The 24347-nt window shown below is 31.9% G+C and overlaps 1 protein-coding gene and 1 pseudogene across 1 annotated transcript; both read left to right on the forward strand.

Annotated features, from left to right (window-relative positions):
• The first annotated feature begins 355 nt into the window (after positions 1–355).
• Positions 356–3839, forward strand: LOC129888929 (patatin-07-like). Its single transcript, XM_055963995.1, has 7 exons — positions 356–595; positions 695–873; positions 955–1117; positions 1439–1603; positions 2077–2382; positions 3080–3222; positions 3688–3839. The coding sequence occupies exons 1-7, from the start codon at positions 428–430 to the stop codon at positions 3743–3745; spliced, it is 1182 nt and encodes a 393-aa protein (XP_055819970.1). The 5' UTR covers positions 356–427; the 3' UTR covers positions 3746–3839.
• Positions 3840–13626: 9787 nt separating this feature from the next.
• LOC129890279 (patatin-07-like) lies at positions 13627–23692 on the forward strand (annotated as a pseudogene).
• The last annotated feature ends 655 nt before the right edge of the window (positions 23693–24347 follow it).

Raw genomic sequence — 24347 nt, forward strand, 5'->3', positions numbered from 1 at the left:
TTTTCTATTTTTATTTCTTAAAGAATAATTGACTTGATAGCTTTATACTTGAACATAGTCAATCTAATATGTAGTTGGAAATATATTTCATATATTATATAAATAAATAAAAACAACAAAAATCAAATTAATAAAAAACCAATAAAATCAACAAAAATCCAAGCAATGAAAAATCAACTAATTAATTAATTTGATTTTAATATTTAAAAAATATTTATTTAAGTTCTTTTTTGAGGAAATTAAATCGATCCGCGGTTTTTCTTTTGGACAGTTGTTCACCTTTTTTTTCATACAATAAAATTTCTCACCGTGTTTGCATGACTATATATACCATATGCTTGTTAGATGTTCCAAGGCACCAAGAAAAGCTATTAGTTTTTTTATCATTTGCTGATTTTATAGTAGAAAAAAAATCTAATTATCTGCAATGGCAACTACTAGATCTTTCTTAATTTTAATTTTTATGATATTAACAACTACTGGATCAGCATCCTCTGAGTTGGAAGAAGTGGTAACCATCCTTAGCATTGATGGAGGTGGCATTAAGGGAATCATTCCGGCTACTATTCTTGATTTTCTTAAAGGCCAGCTTCAGGTATCGTAAATATATTTTTTACATATGTACCTATGTATGTGTGATATTATTATAATTTTTTTTTTATATTTGAATTGTATTGTTTCGCGATCCTATCAGGAATTGGACGATAATAAAGATGCAAGACTTGCAGATTATTTTAACTTAATTGCAGGAACAAGTACAGGTGGCTTATTGACTGCTATGATAAGTAGTCCAAATGAAGATAATCGACCCATTTCAGCTGCTAAGGATATTGTATCTTTTTATTTCAAATATGGCCCTAAGATTTTTCCGCGGTATATTTATAATATTATTTTTAAGTTTAAATTTTATACTATAAAGATTTGTATTTTATACTATGGTTAACATATATGCAGTTCACCACCTCCAATTCTTCACCCAAAATATGATGGAATAGATTTTCATAAAATTCTTGAAGATGTGTTAGGAGAAACTCGATTGAATCAGACTTTGACAGATGTCGTCATCACAGCCTTTGATATCAAGAGCAATAAGCCAGTAGTTTTCACTAAGTCAGAGGTAAGTCGAGGAAATGATCTCTTATGATTATTTATAAATTGAGTTTAAAAAAAAACATTAAACATTTTTATATTGATTCTATGTAATAAAGAAGATTTCTTGTAAAAAGAACGTATAACTAAAAATTCACGTCGTAAGTGTATTATGCTATGTAGGACACATATGTCTACTTGTTCAACTTTATATAAGTTTAAAAATCTACTTATTCACATGATTCAAAGTTAAAAGGACATTAATATTATCTAAAGGCATATTAAATAACACGTTTATGTATTATACCTTTGTATGTCATATTAAGTGATTGACTAATAATAAATGCAGTTAGCAAAGTATCCTGAATTGGATGCAAAGATGTCTGACATATGCTACAGCACGGCGGCTGCTCCAATATTGCTTCCTCCGCATTATTTTGTGAATGATGATGGTAAAGGAAATCAACTTGAATTCAATCTTGTTGATGGTGCTGTCGCTGCTGTTGGTGATCCGGTACATTCATTCCCTCTTACAAATAATTATCCTGATGTTTCATTTTTCTATTTGAACTATCATCACACACACATATATATTAAACACACATGAAAGTTGATTAAGGTAACTATCATTTGTTGTTCTCTTTTCCTAGCTATCTAAATCATCACCATCTACTCTACTATATATATTTTAATATAACTCAGGTAGAAAAATAAAACAGTTTATAATAGTGTTCATAGTACAAAAAGGAAACATATCATGATTGGGGTATGAAATAATAACTCACTCTTTGTGTGATGATTCATACAATATATGTATATATATATATATATATATATATATATATATTCCTTTTTGCACCACAAAAAAATATGACTATACGTTTTAATTGATAATTATTTTGGTAGTGCAATATATATATAATCAAACGTCTCTATATTTGTTCTGATAATTATTGTTACAGAAAGGTCTGATTATATGATTGACAGGCGATATTAGCCCTTAGCGTTGCAACGAGACGTGCGATGAAAGGGGATCCAGCATTTGCTTCTATTAAGTCAATGAACTGCAAAAAGGTTTTGTTGCTCTCATTAGGCACTGGCACTAATTCAGAGTTTGATAAAACATATACAGCAAATGAGACAGCTGATTGGGGTGCTATTGAGTGGCTATTTCATAATAATTCCACACCTTTATCTCAAATGCATTCTGCAGCATGTTCTTACATGGATGATTATTATATTGCCACTGTTTTTAAGGCTGGTAATGCTGAAAAGAATTACCTCAGGATTGAAGTAAGACCTTTAATTCACTCAACAACTTAAATTAGTATTTACTACTAGTATATATTTTATGTGTCACACTTGTATATTCTCAAGTCCTTCATCATGATCATTTAATTATAATTTGTGCGTCAAAGCCATGGTGTACATGGACGTGTAACTATTGGAGTGAATCCAGGATTTTTCGAAAATTAGTTATTGGATGACACTTATCTTGATCAGTCACAAATGATCTACCGATCGATCATATTATTTTATATCACTATTGCGTCCAGGGCCTAATAAGGTGATCTTGGAATCTTAAACCAAATATGACATTGCATTTTGAAAGGACTAAGGAGTTGTCCATGCTGAGTTGGATCTAAATAGACTTTGTTTGACCTCTACGTGTTATCTCTTGATACACTCAGTTGCAAAATTGATTTTTTAATTTGACCAATACACTTTTTTTTTTAGTTATTTTGAAAAAGATGTACTACTAATATTTTTTCTTGAAACTTTTTACGCAAATAAAGTACATTACATAATTAGATTTTTTGGCATGATGTCAGTTGTACCCAAGAATTTTTTATTTTTTTTATATAATTAAAACATTTTGTTTCTGTTCCATTCTCTTAATTACTTGCCCTATTGTTTCTAGTGAAATAATCACTGAAGCACATAAATTAACCTTAAACAACTAATTGTTACTAATTATATGTAATACCAGGAAAATGCATTAACAGGCTCAACTACATCACTGGATGATGCTTCAGTGGAAAATATGAAATTATTGGTTCAAGTTGGTGAAAATTTGTTAAAGAAAAAAGTTTCCAAAGAAAATTCTGAAACCAATGAGGAAGCCCTAAAGAGGTAAAATATTTATAGTATTATTTTTTGTTCCATTTAATAAAATCTTTTTAGTATTAGTACGTAGTTAGATATTAACCTTAAATAGTGTATATTTTATAGATTCAACGGGTACTCTTGGTATGTAATCATATGTATGCACAATTAATTTAAGACGATAAAATTTAAAAATACTCTTTATATTCTGAAATGTTATAAACTCGGTCAAATAAAAACATAAAATGAAATGAAGGGAGCATTATTTTTCTTAACGAAATTAAGTTTGATAAATCTGACTGTCAAAAATTTGGAAGATGCAGACTTTACCTTGTATACGTTGTATATGACGCTTTCGGTTCAGTCGGTGGTTGGAATAATTTTTTTCTATTTTATATTACTATATCTCGTCAGTCAGCATTGTGCATAGTAGGTTTTTTAACTTCTTATAAATCTATTTTATTGCTAATTATAATAGATTATTCTTTGCAGGCTTCCAAAATTACTCTCTGAAAGGAAGAAACTTCGAGCAAAAAAAGCGTCTTATTAATTCAAGGTCTCAAATTTTAATTAGCACTTGCAAAGTTTGTGATTGCGCACATGTATTTGCCCGTCATGTCTTGTGTTATCTTAGAAGTATCTAAGTATTTCAACCTCAAAAATAAAGGAGGAGATCGAGGGATAAATTTCAATAGAAACATCTCTCTATGTAATGTATGCTTGGACTATGTAACCTTATGGTTGTGTTAAATATCTAAATAAATAATCGTTATTCTGTGCTATGGCATTTGAAATCTTCTTTTCTATGCAAAAAGAAAAAAATATGTAATTATTTTCTAGGAGAATTAATGGAGGCAATAAGAAACGAGGAGCAACTTCATTGGAGTTTGTACCATTCAAGACTAGGAATTTAAAATATACTTAAGTAATAAAATTACTTTGGAACCTGGTGTTAGATGCCACTATGTGAATGATTTCAAGTTTCAAAAAATAAATAAATTTTAAGTATAAGAATATTAGTAATAGTGGATCTTACATTAAAGGTGATGTCCACGGTCATGACGAAAATGATGATTATTATGGTATGATACAAGAGATTCTGAAACTTAGATATCCTAGATGATCGAGGAACTATTTCAATGTAAGTGATTGTCACAATTCGAGTCTACACTTCGATCGAGACACGGTGTCTAGATCCACAAGTGATCCCAAGCTAATTCTTGGCACAACATATCAAAGCATAATCATAAAGGAACTAAGCGGAAGCTGATAAAACGTAACTGCATAAGTCTTAAAACAGGACATCAATAGATCCATGAGACAACATTATTAATATTTGAATAAAGCCTCTACTACTTAGAATGAACATATAAGTCTGCCGGGGCATGACCCCCAGCTACCTTTAAATACGACTACACAAAAGAAATCTAACTACTAAATCCATAGAGTCCTCAAATGAGGAAGACTCACCAACAGCTGATTGAAAATACTGCAACTTTACTAGCCATGAGTCTGAGAAGGGGTACTAGAATTTACATCATAATAGTATGCAGCACAGAGAAAAGTATGTGTCGGTACGTGGAATGTACTGGGTATTTAAGGGACCACTGAGATAATCATATTAAATAGCATATGTAGGAACAATGAAATAGAATTTCTAAAATCGTAAGACATAATAAAAGAACCGAAAGAAAAATAATGGTAGTCCATGCATAAGTATCAATTAAACCTTCATTTAAAAGCATTGTAAGGATGAGTCTAATTCAATAGCTTGCATAATCATATTCATAAAATAGCATACTTAGATGAACCGTATAAAGTTAATGCTCATAAATATAAAAATTGTCCATATATCTTAATCATATATGAGACTAAGCTCAAAGTCATAGCTTAAAATAGCCTGAATTGAGGCGTAGTTCATATCATACAAATTTTCATACTTGAAAGCCATCAAGGTCATTGACTAATAATAAATGCAGTTAGCAAAGTATCCTGAATTGGATGCAAAGATGTCTGACATATGCTACCGCACGGCGGCCACTCAAATATATTTTCCTCCACATTACTTTGTGAATGATGATGGCAATGGAAATCAACTTGAATTCAATCTTGTTGATGGTGGTGTTGCTGCTGTTGGTGATCCGGTATATTCATTTTCCTCTTATAGATAATCATCGTTTGTGTTTCAATTTTTTATCCAAACTATTATCACGCACACATCTATTAAAACACACTTCAAAGCTGATAATAGTGTTCATAGTACAAAAAGGAAACATATATTGTAATTGGGGTATGAAATAATAACTCGCTCTTTGTGTGATGATTCATACAATATATATATATCTATATATATACACACACATACATACTTTCTTTTTGCACCAAAAAAAATATGACTATACGATTTAATTGATGATTATTTTGTTAGTCTGTGCATATATATATATATATATATATATATATATATATATATATATATATATATATATATAAAATCAAACGTCTCTATATTTGTTGTGATCATTGTTATTACAGAGAAATCTGACTATATAATTAACAAGCGTTATTAGCCCTTAGAGTCGCAGCGAGACGTGCGATGGAAGAGGATCCAACATTTGCTTCTATTAAGTCAATGAACTACAAATAGATTTTGTTTCTCTCAATAGGCACTGGCGCTACTTCAGATATTGATAAAACATACACAGCAGAGAAGACAGCTAATTAGGGTGCTTTTGACTGGCTATTTCATAATAATTCCAGACCTTCATCTCAAATGCTATCTATAACAAGTTCTTACATATATGATTATTATATTGCCACTGTTTTTCAGGCTGTTAATGCTGAAAAGAATTACCTCAGGATTCAAGTAAGACCATCTCACTTAGTAATTATTCTATGTGTCACACTTAAATTTTTAGTAACACGTCATGATTATTTAATTATAATTTATATGTCAAAGTCGTGGTGTAAGTGGACGTGTAACTATTGAAGTGAATCTAGGATTTGTTGGATTAATTAGTTATTGGTTGAAACTTATTTTGATCGGTCAGAAATGATCTATCGACCAATTATATTATATAATTACACTACAGATGTGTCCAAGGCCTAATAAGGTGATCTTGAAATATTAACCCAAACGTAACTTTGCATCTTGAAAGTAATTATCCTCTACGTGTTATCTTTTAATATGCTCAGTTGTCAAATTATTATTTTAATTTGACCAATACACAAAAATGTACTACTAATATTTTCCTTGAAACTTTATACGCAAATAAAGTACATCACATAATTAGAATTTTTGGCATGATGTCGTTGTACCCAAGATTTCTTCTCCCGTCTCTCTCTCTATATATTTATAACATTTTATTTTTGTTCCATTCTCTTATATTAACAAAGAAATGGAAAAGATCTCAAATACAACTAAGAGAATTTCTCTATCAATTCTCTACTCTTCTTATTTATTTTGCAAATGCCTTAGAATATGAGAAGACAAGAGAAATATTTTTGAGGTGTGTTTCAAATAAACAAGAGTTACCTATTTATAGAAATAAATTCTTTCTCTTGATGTTATCCATGACATCACATTTTGTCAAGATGTCAAAGTTTACCATACTTTCACCTACCTAGTTTACCAAACTTTCACCTACCAAGTTGCTACATTAAGACTATCTAGAATCTTGTCAATTTTAACAAATCTCCACCTTGACAAGATTCTCTATTTTCAACTTTCTTTCAGCAACTTTTGATTGTGTCTTCAACCTCAACTCTTTCAATCTCCACCATGGTTTATATTCTGAGCATGTGTATGAACAACTCCGGCCAAAACTTTTAAGCTTACTGGGCAATTCCGTTGTAAGAAACAAGAAGAATCAAACATTTGTTGAACACACTAGCTCCTCCTAGCAGTTTTTCTCCCAGAGTTTGCATCAGTTGATGCATACTCCCGCCAATTCCTTGTAGTGTGCAAACTTGGCAAGCAGGACTATCTTGGTCAGCATGTCTGCAGCATTATCATTTGTATAACCTTCTCGACCTTGATGGCTCCCTCTTCAACGAAATCTTGAATGAAATGAAATCTGACATCAATATGTTTGGTGCGCTCATGAAACCTTTGATTTTTAATCAAATAAATAGCACTTTGACTATCACATCTTAGAGTTGATTCCAGCTGAACCAAACTCAATTTTGCCACCAAACCTTTCAACCAGATAGCTTCTTTCACTGCCTCTGTTGCTTCCATATATTCTGCCTCTGTTGTTGACAAAGTGACAATCGATTGTAAAGTCGATTTTCAACTAATGGCACTGCCAATGAGAGTAAAGATGTATCCAGTTGTGAACCTTCTTCTATGAAGATCCCCTGCATAGTCAGAATCCACATAAACGAGAACTAAAATACCTTCACTTTTCTGAAAGGTTAGGCCAACATCAGAAGCTCTTTGAGATATCTCAATATCCACTTGACAGCTTCCCAATGCCTTTTTCCTTGATTGGCCATGTACCTACTTACCACACTTACAGATTGAGCAATATCTAGATGTGTGCACACCATAGCATATATAATGTTACCAATTGCGCTAAGCATAAGGAACTTTTGACATATGTTGCACCTCATCCCCAAACTGAGGCATTTGTAACTCTGAAAGCTTAAAATGAGTAGCTAACGGTATACTTACAGGCTTGCTCATCTGCATACTGAATCTCTCAAGAACCTTTTCGATGTACCTCTTCTAAAAAAAATGTACAACACCATCTTCTCTTGAAATCTCCATTCCAAGAATTTTCTTTCCAGCTCCCAAATCCTTCATGTCAAATTTCTTGCTCAACAGTTTCTTCAAAATATATATCTCTATGATGTTGTTAGCAGCAATAAGCATATCATCAACATGCAATAGTAAATAAATCATAGAGTTACTACACATTTTCTTGTGATACACACAGCTATCAAATGCACTCCTCGAGAATCCATGTGTAGTCATGAATGCATTAAACCTTTGAAACCACTGTCTATGGAATTACTCCAAACCATGAAAAGAATTTTTCAGTTGGCATACATGATCTTCTTTTCACTCAGCTAGGAAACCTTCAGGCTGTTTCATATAGATTGTCTCTTCTAGATCACCGTGTAAGAAAGCAGTATTGACATCAAGCTGTTGAAGCTCCAAATCAAATTGTGCAACCAATGCTAGTAGCACGTGAATTGAGCTATATTTCACGATTGGAGAGAAAATCTCATTATAGTCAATTCCCTCATTCTGACTGAAACCCTTTGCAGCAATCACGCCTTGAACCTAGCATCTTCTATTTCTGGAATACCTTCTTTCTATAGATCCATTTGCATCCAACTATCTTCTTCTCCTTTGGACTTTCAATTAAGATCCATGTCTCATTTTTGTGAATAGACTCCATCTCTTCCATCATGGATAATCGCCATTGTGCAGCATCTTTGCAAGAAGTTGCTTCAACATACGAAGAGGGATCGAGGTCTTTAATCTCTTCTTCTACAGCTACGAATGTGTATGCAATCAGATTTGCTTGCTCTATAAGATGTTCCGATTTTTGTATCTGCCTTTTGTCCATTCCCTTCACAATTGTGTATGGTTCATTGACAGCATGTTCTTCAAGATCTGCATTTTTTGACTCATCAACTTGAGTCTCTTGATCCTTTTCCTTGGTATGCTCCACCCATTCGTTGTTCTTGTTTCTTAATAACTCCACAGAAACTTTACGAGGATCTAAGTATAGAGGATTCATCAAAGGTAACATCTCTACTAACTATAAATTTGAGTAAAGATAAACATTAAAATTTGTACCCTTTTACTTCATCTACATACCCTACGAATATAGCCTTTTTAGCCCTTGGTACAAGTTTTGCTTCATTAACATGATAATAAGACGGACACCCAAATATGCGCAGGTATAAATAATTAGAGGGTTCACCTGACCATACCTTATTCGGAGTCTTAAAGTCAATCGCTGATGCTGGAGATCGATTGACAATATGAGAAGCAGTACCAAAATACTTTGGATATTTTTGCTTGTAAGAGCATACAACGAGCCTTCTCAAGAAGAGTTCTATTCATTCTCTCGGCAACTCCATTCTGCTATGGTGTGTGCCTGACCGTCTTATGTCTTGTGATCCTATGAACCTTCTAGAAATTATTGAACTCTTCACTGCAAAACTCCAAGCCATTATTTGTGCGAAGATACTTGATTTTTCTCTCCATTTTATTCTCAACCAAAATCTTCCATTCTTTAAATGCTTCAAAAGCATCACTTTTTGCCTTCAAGAAACGCACCCAAACCTTTTATGAAAAATCATCAATGAATGTGAGAAGATACCTCTTTTCTTCCTTCGATGAAAGTTGAGAGGGACTCCATAAATTTAAATGGATGTAGTCTAGCACTTCTCTTGTCTTGTGCTTGCCAATGCTGAAATTGACCTTCCTTTGCTTCTCTAGGACGTAATGCTCACAAAATTCAAGTGTGATGATCTTCTCACTGTTCAAAAGGTTGCATTTGCTTAATATCTCCAATCCTCGTGCAATCATATGGCCCAATCTCATGTGCCATAATCTTGTCTTATCATCATCAGATAACTGTTGCACTATAGATGCATTAACATAGCTAACAATAGTGCTTCATTCTAGTGTGTAGAGGCCATCATCCAACTTGTAGCCACCTTCATTGTACCTCCCTCGCTCATGTACTTGTAGCCTTGATTATCTAGATTAACCAGGAATATCAAATTCTTCAGATTAGGAATATGACGGACTTCTCTAATAGTCCTCATGATTTCATCATGGCAGCGAACCCGAATTGAACTAATGCCAACTATTTTACAAGTTGCATTATTGCCCATTACTACAATTCCTCCACTTTTCTCATAGATGTCAACTCATATTTACTTGGTCTTCCTCTTCTACTACAAAGTATTTGGAAATACAAAAAATCAAAGTAATTCTTTTATGATGTGGAAGTTCAGACTGTGCTGCAACCACAGAGCATAATCAGACAGAATCTTGGTTCTGATACCAATTGTTAGCGAAAATGTGAAAATATAAAAAATAAGGAAGAACAATAATATTTAATGTGGTTTGGATTAGAATGATCCTACGTCCACCAGAGAACAACTGCCTTTATATTAACAAAGAAAGGGGAGAGATCTCAAATACAGCTAAGACTATCTAGAATCTTGTCAATTTTAACAGCTTTGGTAAAATTTGCGATTGCACACATGTATTAGCCTGCCAAATCTTGTGTTATCTTAGAAGTATTTAAGTATTTCAACCTCAAAAATAAAGGAGGAGATCGAGGGATAAATTTCAATAGAAATGTCTCTCTATGTAATGTATGCTTGGACTATGTAACCTTTTGGTTGTGTTGAATATATAAATAAAATTATCGTGATTCTGTGCTATGGCATTTGAAATCTTCTTTTCTAAGCAAAAAGTAAAAAAATACATAGTTATTTTTTAGGAGAATTGGAGTTTGTTACCATTCAAAATCAGGAATTTAAAGAGTAACTCAATATAAATATTATTCTCTTAGTCCACTTTTATTTTTCAACTATATTAAAAATATATATATTCATTTTTACTTGTTTAATTTAAAATATTAAGAGATGATTTATCATTTAATTCCTAATTTATCTTTACTATTAACTATACTCATTGTCCAATACATTAAATTTATTATATTCAATGAGAAATATAATAAAATTGTCATTCTATTTATTGCTTCACGAGGGATGTGTCAAATCACTACTAAACAAATAAAAATGTTCGAAGGGAGTATCAATCAAGCTATAATCCATTAAAAGAGACAAATGAATAGAGACAACAAAAAAACCTAAAAAGAACTTGTAGTGTACATTATTTTTGGGGTACACTGATAAACTAAATAAGTTTCTTTACATCTTCCATAAGCTGTTGTTGAATTAGCAAGTTTTGTTGATTAACAAATAAAAAATACTTTAAGTAATAAATTACTTTGGCACCTTATGTTAGAATATGGCACTGTGTGAATGATTTCAAGTTTCAAACATAAAAAATTATCAAGTATAAGAAAATAAGTAATAGTGGAGCTTACATAATAGGTGATGTTGACGATCATGGGGAAAATATTTATTATTATGGTATGATACAAGAGATTCTGAAACTTAGATATCTTAGATGATCGAGAAAAAAATAGTACTATTTTAATGTAAGTAATTTTATCCATCATATAAAAATATCAAGGTAAATCAACAACATAATGTAATTGAAGTTAAACACGCGAGACAATATGATCATTGCACAAAATGTTAAGAAGATGTATTATGCTCCATATCATGAACACATTAGAAAAAGTTGACAATGATAACATAACTGCCATTGCAAATGTTGAGAAAGAATAAGCTGAGGAAAATGAATCAAGTGGTTGGGGAGGGGGGAAGAATCATATAATGAATATGAAACTAGCAACAAGGAAGAATAGGAGAATGATGAAAATGAAACAAGTGAGGATGAAGAATGGAAGACTAACGACTAGCATTTTGATTTATTTTTTTAAAGAAATTTTATTCAATACTTGTTAATTTCTTTATATTAATGTGAACTTATATGCAAATTCATCAGGTTGGTGGTTTACTAAGGTGGAGATAGTAATAGGAGTAAATAGAGTAAGAGTAGTAAGAAAACAGTTAGGCTTCTGGCCTCCTTTCATCCATAGATTCGAACGGACACTCGATTGCCTGGAAGACTAGATAAATTCAAAATCAAACTCTAAATATATATTCCATTTGTTGATGATTTTGACTTGCTAATAATGAATTTTACATTCTTTAAAAAATAAAGTGCATATTTTACCATAATATCCATAACTATTAACATTTAAAAAAATCTTGGGGAGTTATTTAGAGAATTAGTAGTTAATCTTAAGGGTACAACAGAAAATACATTGTCGATCTTTCTCTTGATATGTTAAAATGAACAACTAAAAAAAAGTTAAATAGTGAATAAATAAAAATAAATAAAAAAAATATATATGCGTGTGTATGTTTTACATCTTTAGAGTTTCTTCAATTGTTTGAGGATCTTTTTGGAAACTAGTCTCTTTTACAAGTTTTAACCAACTTGTTTTCACATTCCAAGATATTGGGAGTGGGTCAAGGATTCACTCCGTAGAAGTCAAGAAGTCTTAAATATGATACACACGGGGACGGAGTCATATTGTGGCCAGAGGGTTCATCCGAATTCATTTCGGCAAGAAATTATACTATTTATATATGGTTAAAATAATTTTTTATGTATAAATAGTAGATGTCGAATTGAACCCCCTTCGGCTTGTTTGTGTGTCTATTTCTTCAGATTTTGAACCCCTTTATTAGAAATCCTGGCTCCGCCACTAGGTACACCTATAATATTGTTTATGTCGTGCTTTTTACATACGATGGAATTCAGATATATTACAAGCATTTTGTGAGGCGTGGTGTCTATTTTTTATAGGACTTATATACTCTTGGAGGTTTGACAATTGGAGGCTCCTTATACGAGGAGGTTATCCCTGGAGCTACAGAACTCATAGGTAGCGGTGTTCACGGAATATCGGTTATTGATCAAAATCAAATTAATTTAATTATTTATTAAATTATTTAAATTATAATTAAATTAATTTAATCAGTTTGATTGTCATCGATTTTGATTCAATTTGATTTGATTGTTCAGTTATATATCAACCATACATCAAAGTAAAAAAAACAATTCGTTTCAAAAGGAAAAATAAGAAAACAATTCATTCAAAAAGAAATGAATTATCTTCGTGCCATTTTGAATCTTATAATTTTTATACCAAAACTCCAATTATGTTTAAACTTCATTGTTTCATTTAGTCTCACAAAACACAATTCATCTTGAGCAACTAACACCATTGTCTTCATATTTGTCTTCTTATTTTATCAAACAATAGTTAACCCAATAAGTATATATAATTATAAAAAAAAATGGCACTTTTGCTAACTTTTTGTTTTAGCCTTTTTTGTTTTCTTAAATAAATTTTAATGAAAACATATATATGATACTTAAAATTAGTCTTAAAAAATAATATATTATGTATATATGATTATAAAAATATGTATATATATAATTTGTTGGTTTGATTTGGTTATTTTTTTGATTTTTTGAGCAAAATTATAACCAAACCAAATATATTATCAATTTTTAAAATTATAAAATCAAATCAAATCAAACTAAACCAAATAAAAATTAATTTATTTTAACGATTTGGTTCAATTTGCGATTTAAATTAATTTTTATCCCTCAATTTTGGTATAAGTGAGCTCTAATGTACCTACATGCTCCATCGAGGAGGCAGAAGAAAGTTGTAATTAATAAACTTAGGACTGATCACGACTTATAAGCACATGACATATAAATACTTTGGAGTTTATTAAATGCGTAAATAAGCTAAAAAGGTGTTTATAAGTCAGTTTGACTAGTTTATAAGCTTAGTTAAACATCCTTAATATATTTGGTCAAACTTCTAAAATCAGCTTATTTTGAAAAGTCTTTTTTTTTTTCAAATATGTTTTTCAAAAAAGTATTGTTGGTAAGAAATATTTTGTTTTTGGCCAATAAATATAAAAGTACTTATTAATATTTCATCAAACAATTTAAAAGTATTTTTAAGTGTATTTTTTTTAAAAGTGTTTTTCAAAAAATATTTCAAGGGAAAAACTTTTAATACTTTTTTAGCTTCTGAAAACAGCTTCCATTACTATGCAAAAGTATGTATTTTCTCCCAAAAGCTTGGTTACACTCTTATAAACTTAGAATTTGTTTGGATGAGATTATGGGTTTTGGCTTATAGGTCAAAAGTCATAAGTTAGGAATTCTAGTTATGACTTTTGATTTATTTTTATTTTTTTGACTTAAAAGTCAAAAGTTATACTCCATCCGTTCCTTTTTACTTTTGATTTGACACACATATTAAGAAAATAATAATTGATATAATGAGTTGTTGATAGAGTTTTAAACATATTTACTCACTACATTTTTCAAAGATATTAACTCAATATTAAAAAATTGAGGGTATAATAGGAAGAAAAAAATAGTCATTTCTTAATTTGTCAAAATTGACAAGTAAAAAGAGAAATCAAATTAGAAAATATTTGACAAGTAAATAGGAACGGAGGGAATAGTTAAGAATTCTAACTTATGATTTGTGATTTATTTTTGTCTTTTTGGTTTAAAAACGGGTGTTTAATAGTACTTTTTTATTTGATCCAAACACTACAAAAATACTTTAAAATTATTTTAACTTAAAAACATTTAAAATAAGTGAATCCAAACAACTTCTTAGCCAAACGCCTTGTGAAAAGGAAAAAAAGAGTAAAAAATAGAGAAAATTAATCCACAGACGGAAAGTAATTATAGCCTTAGAATTGACCAAATGTAAGAGTGCCTCACACAACTTTTATTGATTGTGTGAGGGTCAAAATAAAATTTCGTAGAATAAAGTAATTAGATTACCGTGATTAATAACACCTTAATTACATTGTTTATGTGGTTATACAAACCCTTGCTTGTTAGAAAAGCTTAACACTTGAGAGTTATTAGTTTAGTTGATCCTTTTGTACTCCAAAAAAGATACTCTAACAAGACATAAGAGGAATCATTCCGGCTACTATTCTTGCTTTTCTTGAAATGCAACTCCAGATATATGTAATTGAAAATGTATATTTATTTATTTATTACGTAGGAGATGCATCACTATTTTGTTGGGATCGAAATAACAAGATTGTGACATATCAAAACTAATAACAAGATTGATTTTATTTTTTTTAACGTACGCATACAATGCAAGAAGTCAAAAAAGGGGGAATGCAAGAAGTCAAAAAAAGGGGACAGCCGAAAGTAATTAAAAAGGGGCAGCCGAAAGTAGCCTCCCTTTACTCATTTTCAATTGCCAGTTTTTTCTTACACTTTCCTTACGCGTTTTTCATTCTTTTTACGCGTTTTTGGCTCTTATAAATAGAGGGCACTCTGCCCTCATTTAGATCATCCAAAAATCCCATAAAGAGAGAGTAAGAATACAAAGAAAATTATACACCAAGATAAATATTGCAGTCTTGAGTGTCCTCTTTAGTGGTTGTTCCTTTTACAAGAGAGAAGTGTTAATTGTTGTTTTCTCCTTGTATTTGAGAGTTGTGTACTCCATATTAAAATAGTGAGATCCTTCTACCCCGTGATTTTTTCCCTCTATCTGTTAGAGGGGTTTCCACGTAAAATTCTCGTGTCCAATTTATTTTCATATTTATTGTCATATCAAACTTTAGTTGTGGTGCTTTCTCACCCCAACAGTGGTATCAGAGCCCTAGATTATTCTGTCTGTTTTATGCGAAAGTACTATTCGTGAATAGTAAATTTTCATGAATAGTAAAATTCGGTGAATAGTACTATTCACGTGAATAGTAAATTTCGGTGACGGTACAATTTGTCACGATTGTTAGCAAAAATATTCAGAAATGATCATGCTTTGGATGTTATTGGTATTGGGTCCATCAAAATAAAAATGTATGATGACACGGTACGCACCATCCAGGAGGTACGACATGTAAAAGACTTGAAGAAGAATCTATTGTCTTTAGAACAACTAGATGATAATGGATGTTCATACAAGACTCATGGTGGAGTCATGAGAATATCCAAAGGAGCGCTTGTAGTGATGAAAGCGAAAAAACTTGCTGCAAACCTATATGTGCTTAAAGGTGAAACACACCAAGAAGGAGAAGCATCAACCGCGTCAGCAAGTTCATTTGAAGAATCAACGATGATATGGCATCATAAACTTGGCCATATGTCGGAACGAGGTTTGAAGATTCTTGCTGAGCAAAAGCTTTTTCCGGGGCTCAAAAAGGTTTCACTACCCTTTTGTGAGCATTGTGTTACCAGCAAGCAAAATAGACTGAAGTTTAGCAGGTCCTCTGCTAAAAGCAAGGAAATTTTAGATCTGGTCCACTCTGATGTTTGGCAAGCACCGATGGAGTCCCTAGGAGGAGCAAAATATTTCGTGTCATTCATCGACAATTACTCCAGGAAAAGTTGGGTTTATCCAATTAAGAGAAAGACAGATATTTTTTCAGTTTTCAAAGAATTCAAAGCGCGGGTGGAACTTGAATCTGAGAAAAAGATCAAGTATTTGAGGACAGATAATGGAGGAGAATACACTGGTGATGAATTTAATAACTTCTGTAAACAAGAAGGTATTAAACGGCAGTTCACGGTGGCATATACTCCACAACAAAATAGAGTAGCAGAGCGGATGAACAGAACTTTGTTGGAATGGACAAGAGCTATGTTGGCAACTGCAGGGTTGGAAAAACCATTCTGGGCAGAAGTAGTCAAAACCGCCTGTTATGTAATCAATCGGTCACCATCAACCGCAATTGATCTGAAAATGCCAATGGAGATGTGGACAGGAAAACCAGCTGATTATTCTCGCTTACATATATTCGGAAGTCCTGCTTATGTTATGTACAACACCCAAGAAAAATCAAAGTTGGATCCAAAATCTAGGGAATGCATTTTCTTAGGGTATACTGATGGAGTCAAGGGGTATCGCTTGTGGGATCCCACAGCCCACAAGGTGGTAATCAGCAGGGATGTTGTATTTGTTGAAAATAAGATACAAGCAAAAGAAGGTAGCACATCAAAAGAAAAATCAGAGACTACTACAGTTGAAGTTGAAGAAATTGAAGCTCTTCATAAAAATAAAACATGGGATCTTATTCAATTACCACAAGGAAGGAAGGCCATTGGAAACAAATGGGTCTACAAGATCAAACGCAATGGTAATGATTAAGTGGAGAAGTATCGTGCAAGATTGGTGGTGAAAGGATGCGCTCAGAAAGAAGGTATAGACTTCAATGAGATATTTTCTCCGGTGGTTCGACTCACAACAATTCGAATGGTCCTGGCGATGTGTGTTATATTTGACTTGGACTTGGAGCAGTTAGATGTCAAAACTGCATTTCTTCATGGAGAGCTTGAAGAAGAAATTTATATGCTCCAACCAGAAAGTTTTAAAGAACAGGGAAAAGAGAACTTGGTTTGCAGGTTGAACAAATCTCTATACGGTCTCAAACAGGCGCCGAGATGTTGGTATAAGAGATTTGATTCCTTCATTATAAGCCTTGGATACAACAGACATAGTTCGGATACTTGTGTTTATTACAAGAGATTTAGTGATGAAGATTTTGTTATTTTGTTGTTGTATGTTGACGACATATTGGTAGCAGGCCCTAACAAAAATCGTCTCAGAAATTTAAAGGCACAGTTGGCTAGGGAGTTTGAAATGAAGGACTTGGGACCAGCAAACAAGATTCTAGAGATGCAAATTCACCGAGACAGAAATAATAGGAAGATTTGGCTTTCTCAAAAGAACTACTTGAAGAAAATCTTGAGACGCTTCAAGATGCAAGACTGTAAGTCAATTTCTACCCCACTTCCTATTAATTTCAAGTTATCCTCAAGTATGAGTCCTAGAAATGAAGCAGAGAGGATAGAGATGTCTCGAGTACCGTATGCATCAGCAGTGGGAAGTTTAATGTTCGCCATGGTATGTACAAGACCGGACATTGCACAAGCAGTGGGAGTGGTTAGTCGATACATGGCTAATCCTGGTAGAGAGCATTGGAATACTATTAAGAGGATCCTGAGATATATCAAGGGTACCTCAGATGTTACAATGTGTTATAGAGGATCAGACTTTATTGTTAAAGGTTATGTTGATTCAGATTATGCAGGTGATCTTGATAAAAGCAAATCCACCACAGGTTATGTGTTTACTCTTGCTGGAGGAGTTGTAAGCTGGGTTTCAAAACTGCAATCTATCGTGGCTACATCTACGACGGAAGCAGAATATGTAGCAGCTACACAAGCTAGTAAAGAGGCAATATGGATGCAGATGTTACTGGAGGAACCCGGGCACAGACAAGAGAAGATTGCTCTGTTTTGTGACAGTCAGAGCACTTTGCATCTTGCAAAGAATCCGGCATTTCATTCAAGGACAAAGCACATACGAGTTCAGTATCACTTTATTCGTGAGAAGGTGGAAGAAGGCAGTGTGGATATTCAGAAAATTCACACTAATGACAACCTGGCAGATATGTTTACGAAGCCGATCAACAGTAACAAGTTCATATGGTGTCGATCTTCTATTAGTCTAGCAGAAACGTAACATTGCAGTAATTGGGTAGAAAGGATGGTGTGAAGACTTAATTGATTCTCAATTAAATCTTCAAGTGGGAGAATGCAAGAAGTCAAAAAAGGGGGAATGCAAGAAGTCAAAAAAAGGGGGCAGCCGAAAGTAATTAAAAAGGGGCAGCCGAAAGTAGCCTCCCTTTACTCATTTTCAATTGCCAGTTTTTTCTTACACTTTCCTTACGCGTTTTTCATTCTTTTTACGCGTTTTTGGCTCTTATAAATAGAGGGCACTCTGCCCTCATTTAGATCATCCAAAAATCCCATAAAGAGAGAGTAAGAATACAAAGAAAGTTATACACCAAGATAAATATTGCAGTCTTGAGTGTCCTCTTTAGTGGTTGTTCCTTTTACAAGAGAGAAGTGTTAATTGTTGTTTTCTCCTTGTATTTGAGAGTTGTGTACTCCATATTAAAATAGTGAGATCCTTCTACCCCGTGATTTTTTCCCTCTATCTGTTAGAGGGGTTTCCAAGTAAAATTCTCGTGTCCAATTTATTTTCATATTTATTGTCATATCAAACTTTAGTTGTGGTGCTTCCTCACCCCAACATACAACTTACAAGAAGAGAGAACAATTGTTCTTTCCTAGTTCTTTTAATCCCGTCTTTCTAATTCTGAAAAAAGATTTTATTGAATAAGATATGACTTTGTTTAAAATAAACAATTCATAAAAAGAAATCTTTCTATATGAAATTACCTATAATCTGCATTTATTTATATTTTTTTCCCAACCTATTGTTTCTAAGGACGGCCCTCTTTCCATTAGATCTTGGTCCAACTTATTGTAAGGATTGGATCTCGCGTATCCAGCAACCCAACCTATATATGAAACGAATTATAAAAATTACAGAAAACAATTTGTGAAATACAAGAACTTAAAGCTTAATTAAGGAATTGGACCCAAGAAAAAGTTATTTAACTCAATGAAAACGATGAAAAACTATCTAAATACACATATTACTTTATCATAATTTTTAAAATTTCCTACTATTTAAAAAAAATTAAAAATTTCCTCTCGGATACATCACTCCCCTCTCGCCGATACATTCATATCCCCCTCTCGGATACATTCCTCCTATCTCTGATACATCCCTCCCTTATGTATTCGGATGTCATATACCCTCTCTGATACATCTTTATCTCATCTCTGCTACATCCCTAGCCTCCCCTATATATCCGGATGTTTATTGATGCACCCAAAAGTTCAATAATATATTCGAAATTCATAAATTTTAGAGCTTAACACTATGAAATTTATACAAATTACGTTATTTTTTTATTAGAAATTGAATGATAAAGATACCAGAGTTGCAGATTACTTCGACGTGGACGGAGGAACAAGTACAGGTGGCCTATTGGCGACTATGATAACTGCTCCAAATAAGAAGAATCGCCCATTTTCTGCTGCCAAAGATATTGTATCTCTTTACTTTGAGCATGGCCCAAAGATTTTCCCACCTCGGTACATATAGTTTTTATATACTACTATTTGATAATTCTATTCTAACTTTAGTCAAAAACACATTTAAATTATTATTATTGTGAGTTTCATATCTTAATTAACTGTCTAAACTATCACTTTATTTGTATTAGAACACACTTCAATGCTGAGTTGCTTGAATATTATTCCCACTCGATAATAGGACGTGTGTAGGCCAAGTCAATATCGAGTTGTGTTTTAATGCAAAGGTGATGATAATGCATATAGATAAATGAATTAATAAATAGTTAAAATATGAAATTCACGAAAAAAAGATAATTTATATGTATTTATATTTTCCAGAGTACTAATAAAATAGATTTGATTTCAATTGTAGTGCTTTGCCTCCAATTTTTGCTCCCAAATATGATGGAAAATATCTTCATCAAGTTCTGCAAGATAAATTGGGAGAGACTCGTTTGCATCAAGCTTTAACAGATGTTGTCATTCCAACCTTTGACATCAAGAAAAATCAGCCAATAATATTCACCAAGTCCAAGGTAAGTCTTCCATACTTTATATTAGTTTATTGACTCATCTAAAAGTTATCAGAATTTAAATGAGTTGAATAGAAATGGACTAAAATATTTTTTCAAAAATATTTTGATAAAAAATTTTATGAGTCAATTTGAACTACATATCAGTCCAATTTTTAATAGATTGAGATAATAAATGGACAGATAAATGATCAATCTAAATTGAACGGATTGAATGAATTATATTTTAATTGGCTAATTTTAGGGATAATTATCTAATCAAACAAACTTGTATATACACTATCTTTACAAACATAGAAAAAGTTTCTAAAATTTGTTTTGTATCAGTGATATAATATTAGTGTCTGAAATTCATACGAATCATGATTGATAACAACAATTTCTGAAATTTGTTATGTAGAATAATACAACAAGTCGCTTTGTATCACTGATACAACAATTTGCTTCGCACCTATAGGTGCATCGAATTGTCGTATCACTCATGATATATAACAAATTTTAGAAACTCTCATGTACTATATTTGATAATTAACTATCCAAATTATTAGTATATTTGATAATAATTAGGCCTCAAACTACTGATGTTTCTGAAATTTTCTCTCCTATGATAACTTGCCTTCCCTTTCTTTTGAAACAAATACACAGTTAGAAAATTTTCCTGAGTTGGATGTAAAGATGTCTGACATATGCTATGGTGCAGCAGCAGCTCCAACTTATTTTCCTCCACATTACTTTGTCAATAATGATGATAAAGGAAATCAAGTTGAGTTCAATCTCATTGATGATGGTGTTGCTGCAGCCAATCCGGTACATTAATTTACACCCCTCGATTTTTACGATTTAGAATAAATATTTCCTCATTAAAAATGTGAGTTTTTATATTTCTGTGTTGTTAACACAAATGACTTAGATATATCTTTTTCGATGAACAAAAATGATTGCATATTTATTTGATTAAAACAAAAGAAGCGTAAGGATATATTTAATCCTTATCGCAAAGTTTAGATATATACGACTATGTTAGGATCAAACGCTTATTATCATACTAGAAGGTATAGCTGGTGGCAAAGGCGCAACTTTATTTCTTAACTAAATTCACCAAACAAGCGACATGTTCGATCATAACTCCGATGGACCACCCCAGCTCCCTCATGGGCTGTGTCATAGGCAGAAAGTTAGCGTTATCGAATAGACTATGTTATTGCAAAGAACATATAATATAACACTAAATGAAAGATTAGTTTCACGGAAAACATGAATTTACTATAGTAAAATATTACTATAGAGGAGAATCTTAGTAGTTCAGTTGATTGGTTATCTGAATTTTCACTTTATTGGTGAGGATTTGATTGTCCACCTTGTAATTACCCCACCACCACCACCACCACCAATTTCTTTTTCCCTATTCCAACTTCAAAAAAAAATTATTATAAAAAATGATTGTTATAAAGAGGTCTGACAGTAAATACATGATTCGACAGGCCTTAGTTGCACTTAGCGTGGCAACCAACAATGCGATGCAAGCGGATCGAGCATTCACCTCAATTAAATCAATGAACTACAAACAAATTTTGCTGCTCTCATTAGGCACTGGCAATGCTGCAGATTTTTATAAGACATTTACGGCACAAGAGGCAGCTAAATGGGGTGCTATTGAGTGGCTAATTCATAATAAACTTTCAAGCCCTTTACTTCAATTTATGTCTGCAGCAAGTTCTTACATGAATGATTATTACATCTCTACTGTCTTTCAAGCTCTTAATGCTGAAAAGAATTTACCTCAGGATTCAAGTAAGTCACTCATAATTACTCCATTTATCTCAATTTATGTGACATATATACTTTCACTAAAAATAGATTTGAATTTCATCGCTAAATTGGTCGTACTATAGCAAACATAATGTTTTGATAATTTGTCGTTGAATAAAATTAGCGACAGATTTTATTGATTAATAAGCTATAGAAATTGTCTGCCACTAATTCATGTAGTGTTTCTTTTTTTAGTTTGTCTAATAAAAAGTGATACATTCAATATATTTGTTTTTTAAGTAATTTTTTTTAGTCTGTTTTTAAAAAAATGATACTTTCAATATATTTAGAAATAATTTAATTTTAAGTTTTTCATTTTAGATTTAAGGACATTATTTATAGACAACAAATCTATGACCACATATTTTAGATCACAAATTTTAAAAGTCGGGACAAGAGGAGAGATATTGCTCAAATTGTCCTCCATCTTCATTCTAAGGTTTTGTGGATTCGAGTCACAAAAAGAGCAAAAAGATAGGAGCTTTTTGAGAGAAAAAAAATATTTCAAAATGTTTCTTTATTTTTTAATTAGACTCTGTACCCAAATAAAATATATCAAATCTTAAATAATTTAATTGTACTTTATATGTAATACCAGGAAAATGCACTAACAGACTCAACTACCGCAATGGATAATGCTACAGAGGCTAATATGAAATTATTAGTACAAGTTGGTGAAAACTTGTTAAAGAAACCAGTTTCCAAAAGAGGATCCTGAAACCAATGAGGAAGCTCTAAAGAGGTAATATATATATATATATATATACTCAATATAATTTTACAAATAGGGTCTGGATGGATAGATTATACGCAGATTCTACTTATATCTATTTTTGTGGATAAAAAAATTGTTTTTGATACACCCTATTGACTGAAGAAAAATATTTTGAAGTAGAATTGCAAAAAAAAAATGTGATAGTAAAATACCAAGATATAGAGCAAATGAAGGAACATATAGTAATACACATTGGAGAATAAGAGACATTGCGGGACTACTAAGTAATAATACGAGTATGCTACTAATAAGGAGAAGATGAGTGGAAGAGGCTAACCCCTACCTGCCTCTCCCACATAAAGTATGACAATGCTCATATACTTATTTTAATTTTTTACTCTTATCATCAACTTCTAAATCATCATATATAGGGAATTTATATTCAAAAATATTTGTTATATATTATGAATTCTCGTACCATGTCAAATTAAGACACACAAAATGAAAATAGAGCGAATATTATTTTCTTAACAAAATTAAGTTTGGTAAATTTGACTATCAAAATCAAAGTGATTTGCTTATAAACATTGGGAAGACGCAGACTTTTGCTTGTATCAGCTACGTATTAGGTTTTTTTTTTTTTAGTTTCTCGTAAATCTATTTTATTGCTAATTAAAAAAGTTTATTCTTTGTAGGTTTGCAAAATTGCTCTCTGAAATGAAAAAATTACGAGCGAACAAAATATCTCATTAATTTAAGGTATCATATTTTAATAGTGCTTACTATGCTAATTAATAAGTGCTTGCAAAATTTGTGATTGCGCGCATGTATTATCCCGTCAAGTCATGTATTATTTTAAAATTATTTAAATATTTCAACCTCAAAAATAAAGAGGAGATCAGGGATTAATTTCAATACAAATATTCTTCTATGTAATATGGTTGGACTGTGTAACATTTTGGTTGTGCTAAATTAATAAGATTATCCTTCTAAGCAAGAAATGAAATATTCATTATTAGGTGATATGGCATTTGAATCTTCTTTTCCTAAGCAAGAAAAAGAAATATTTGTGATTCTGTACGATGACATTTGAATCTTCTTTGAGTAATTAATTATGTAGGAAGGTAAGTGTGGAATAAGTAAATTATATAAATATTTTTACTTGAGCAATTTAAAGTTACAGTCTCTGCCTCTACCCTCATCAAGACACCTACTTGTTGGTTCTTTCTCCTAACTTCTTTAATGACTCTTGAAGAATTCTTAAGCTAGTTTAGGAGAAACTGTTTTTATGTATTGATTGATAAATCTCTATTACAATGGCTCCTTTATATAGAAGAATATTAAATCAGACTTCAGCTAACATAAGAGTTCTATTTTAGCTAATACAATGCTTTGACATAAACATACA

The sequence above is a fragment of the Solanum dulcamara genome, chromosome 5, assembly GCF_947179165.1.
Source record: "Solanum dulcamara chromosome 5, daSolDulc1.2, whole genome shotgun sequence".
Lineage (NCBI taxonomy): Eukaryota > Viridiplantae > Streptophyta > Magnoliopsida > Solanales > Solanaceae > Solanum > Solanum dulcamara.

What these genes read in the sequence shown, in the direction of transcription:
- LOC129888929 (XM_055963995.1), top strand. Translation starts at nt 428, where the DNA reads ATGGCAACTACTAGATCTTTCTTAATTTTAATTTTTATGATATTAACA. An exon ending in TTCTTAAAGGCCAGCTTCAG is followed by an intron (nt 596 to 694) that starts GTATCGTAAATA and finishes CGATCCTATCAG; the next exon opens with GAATTGGACGATAATAAAGA. An exon ending in GGCCCTAAGATTTTTCCGCG is followed by an intron (nt 874 to 954) that starts GTATATTTATAA and finishes ACATATATGCAG; the next exon opens with TTCACCACCTCCAATTCTTC.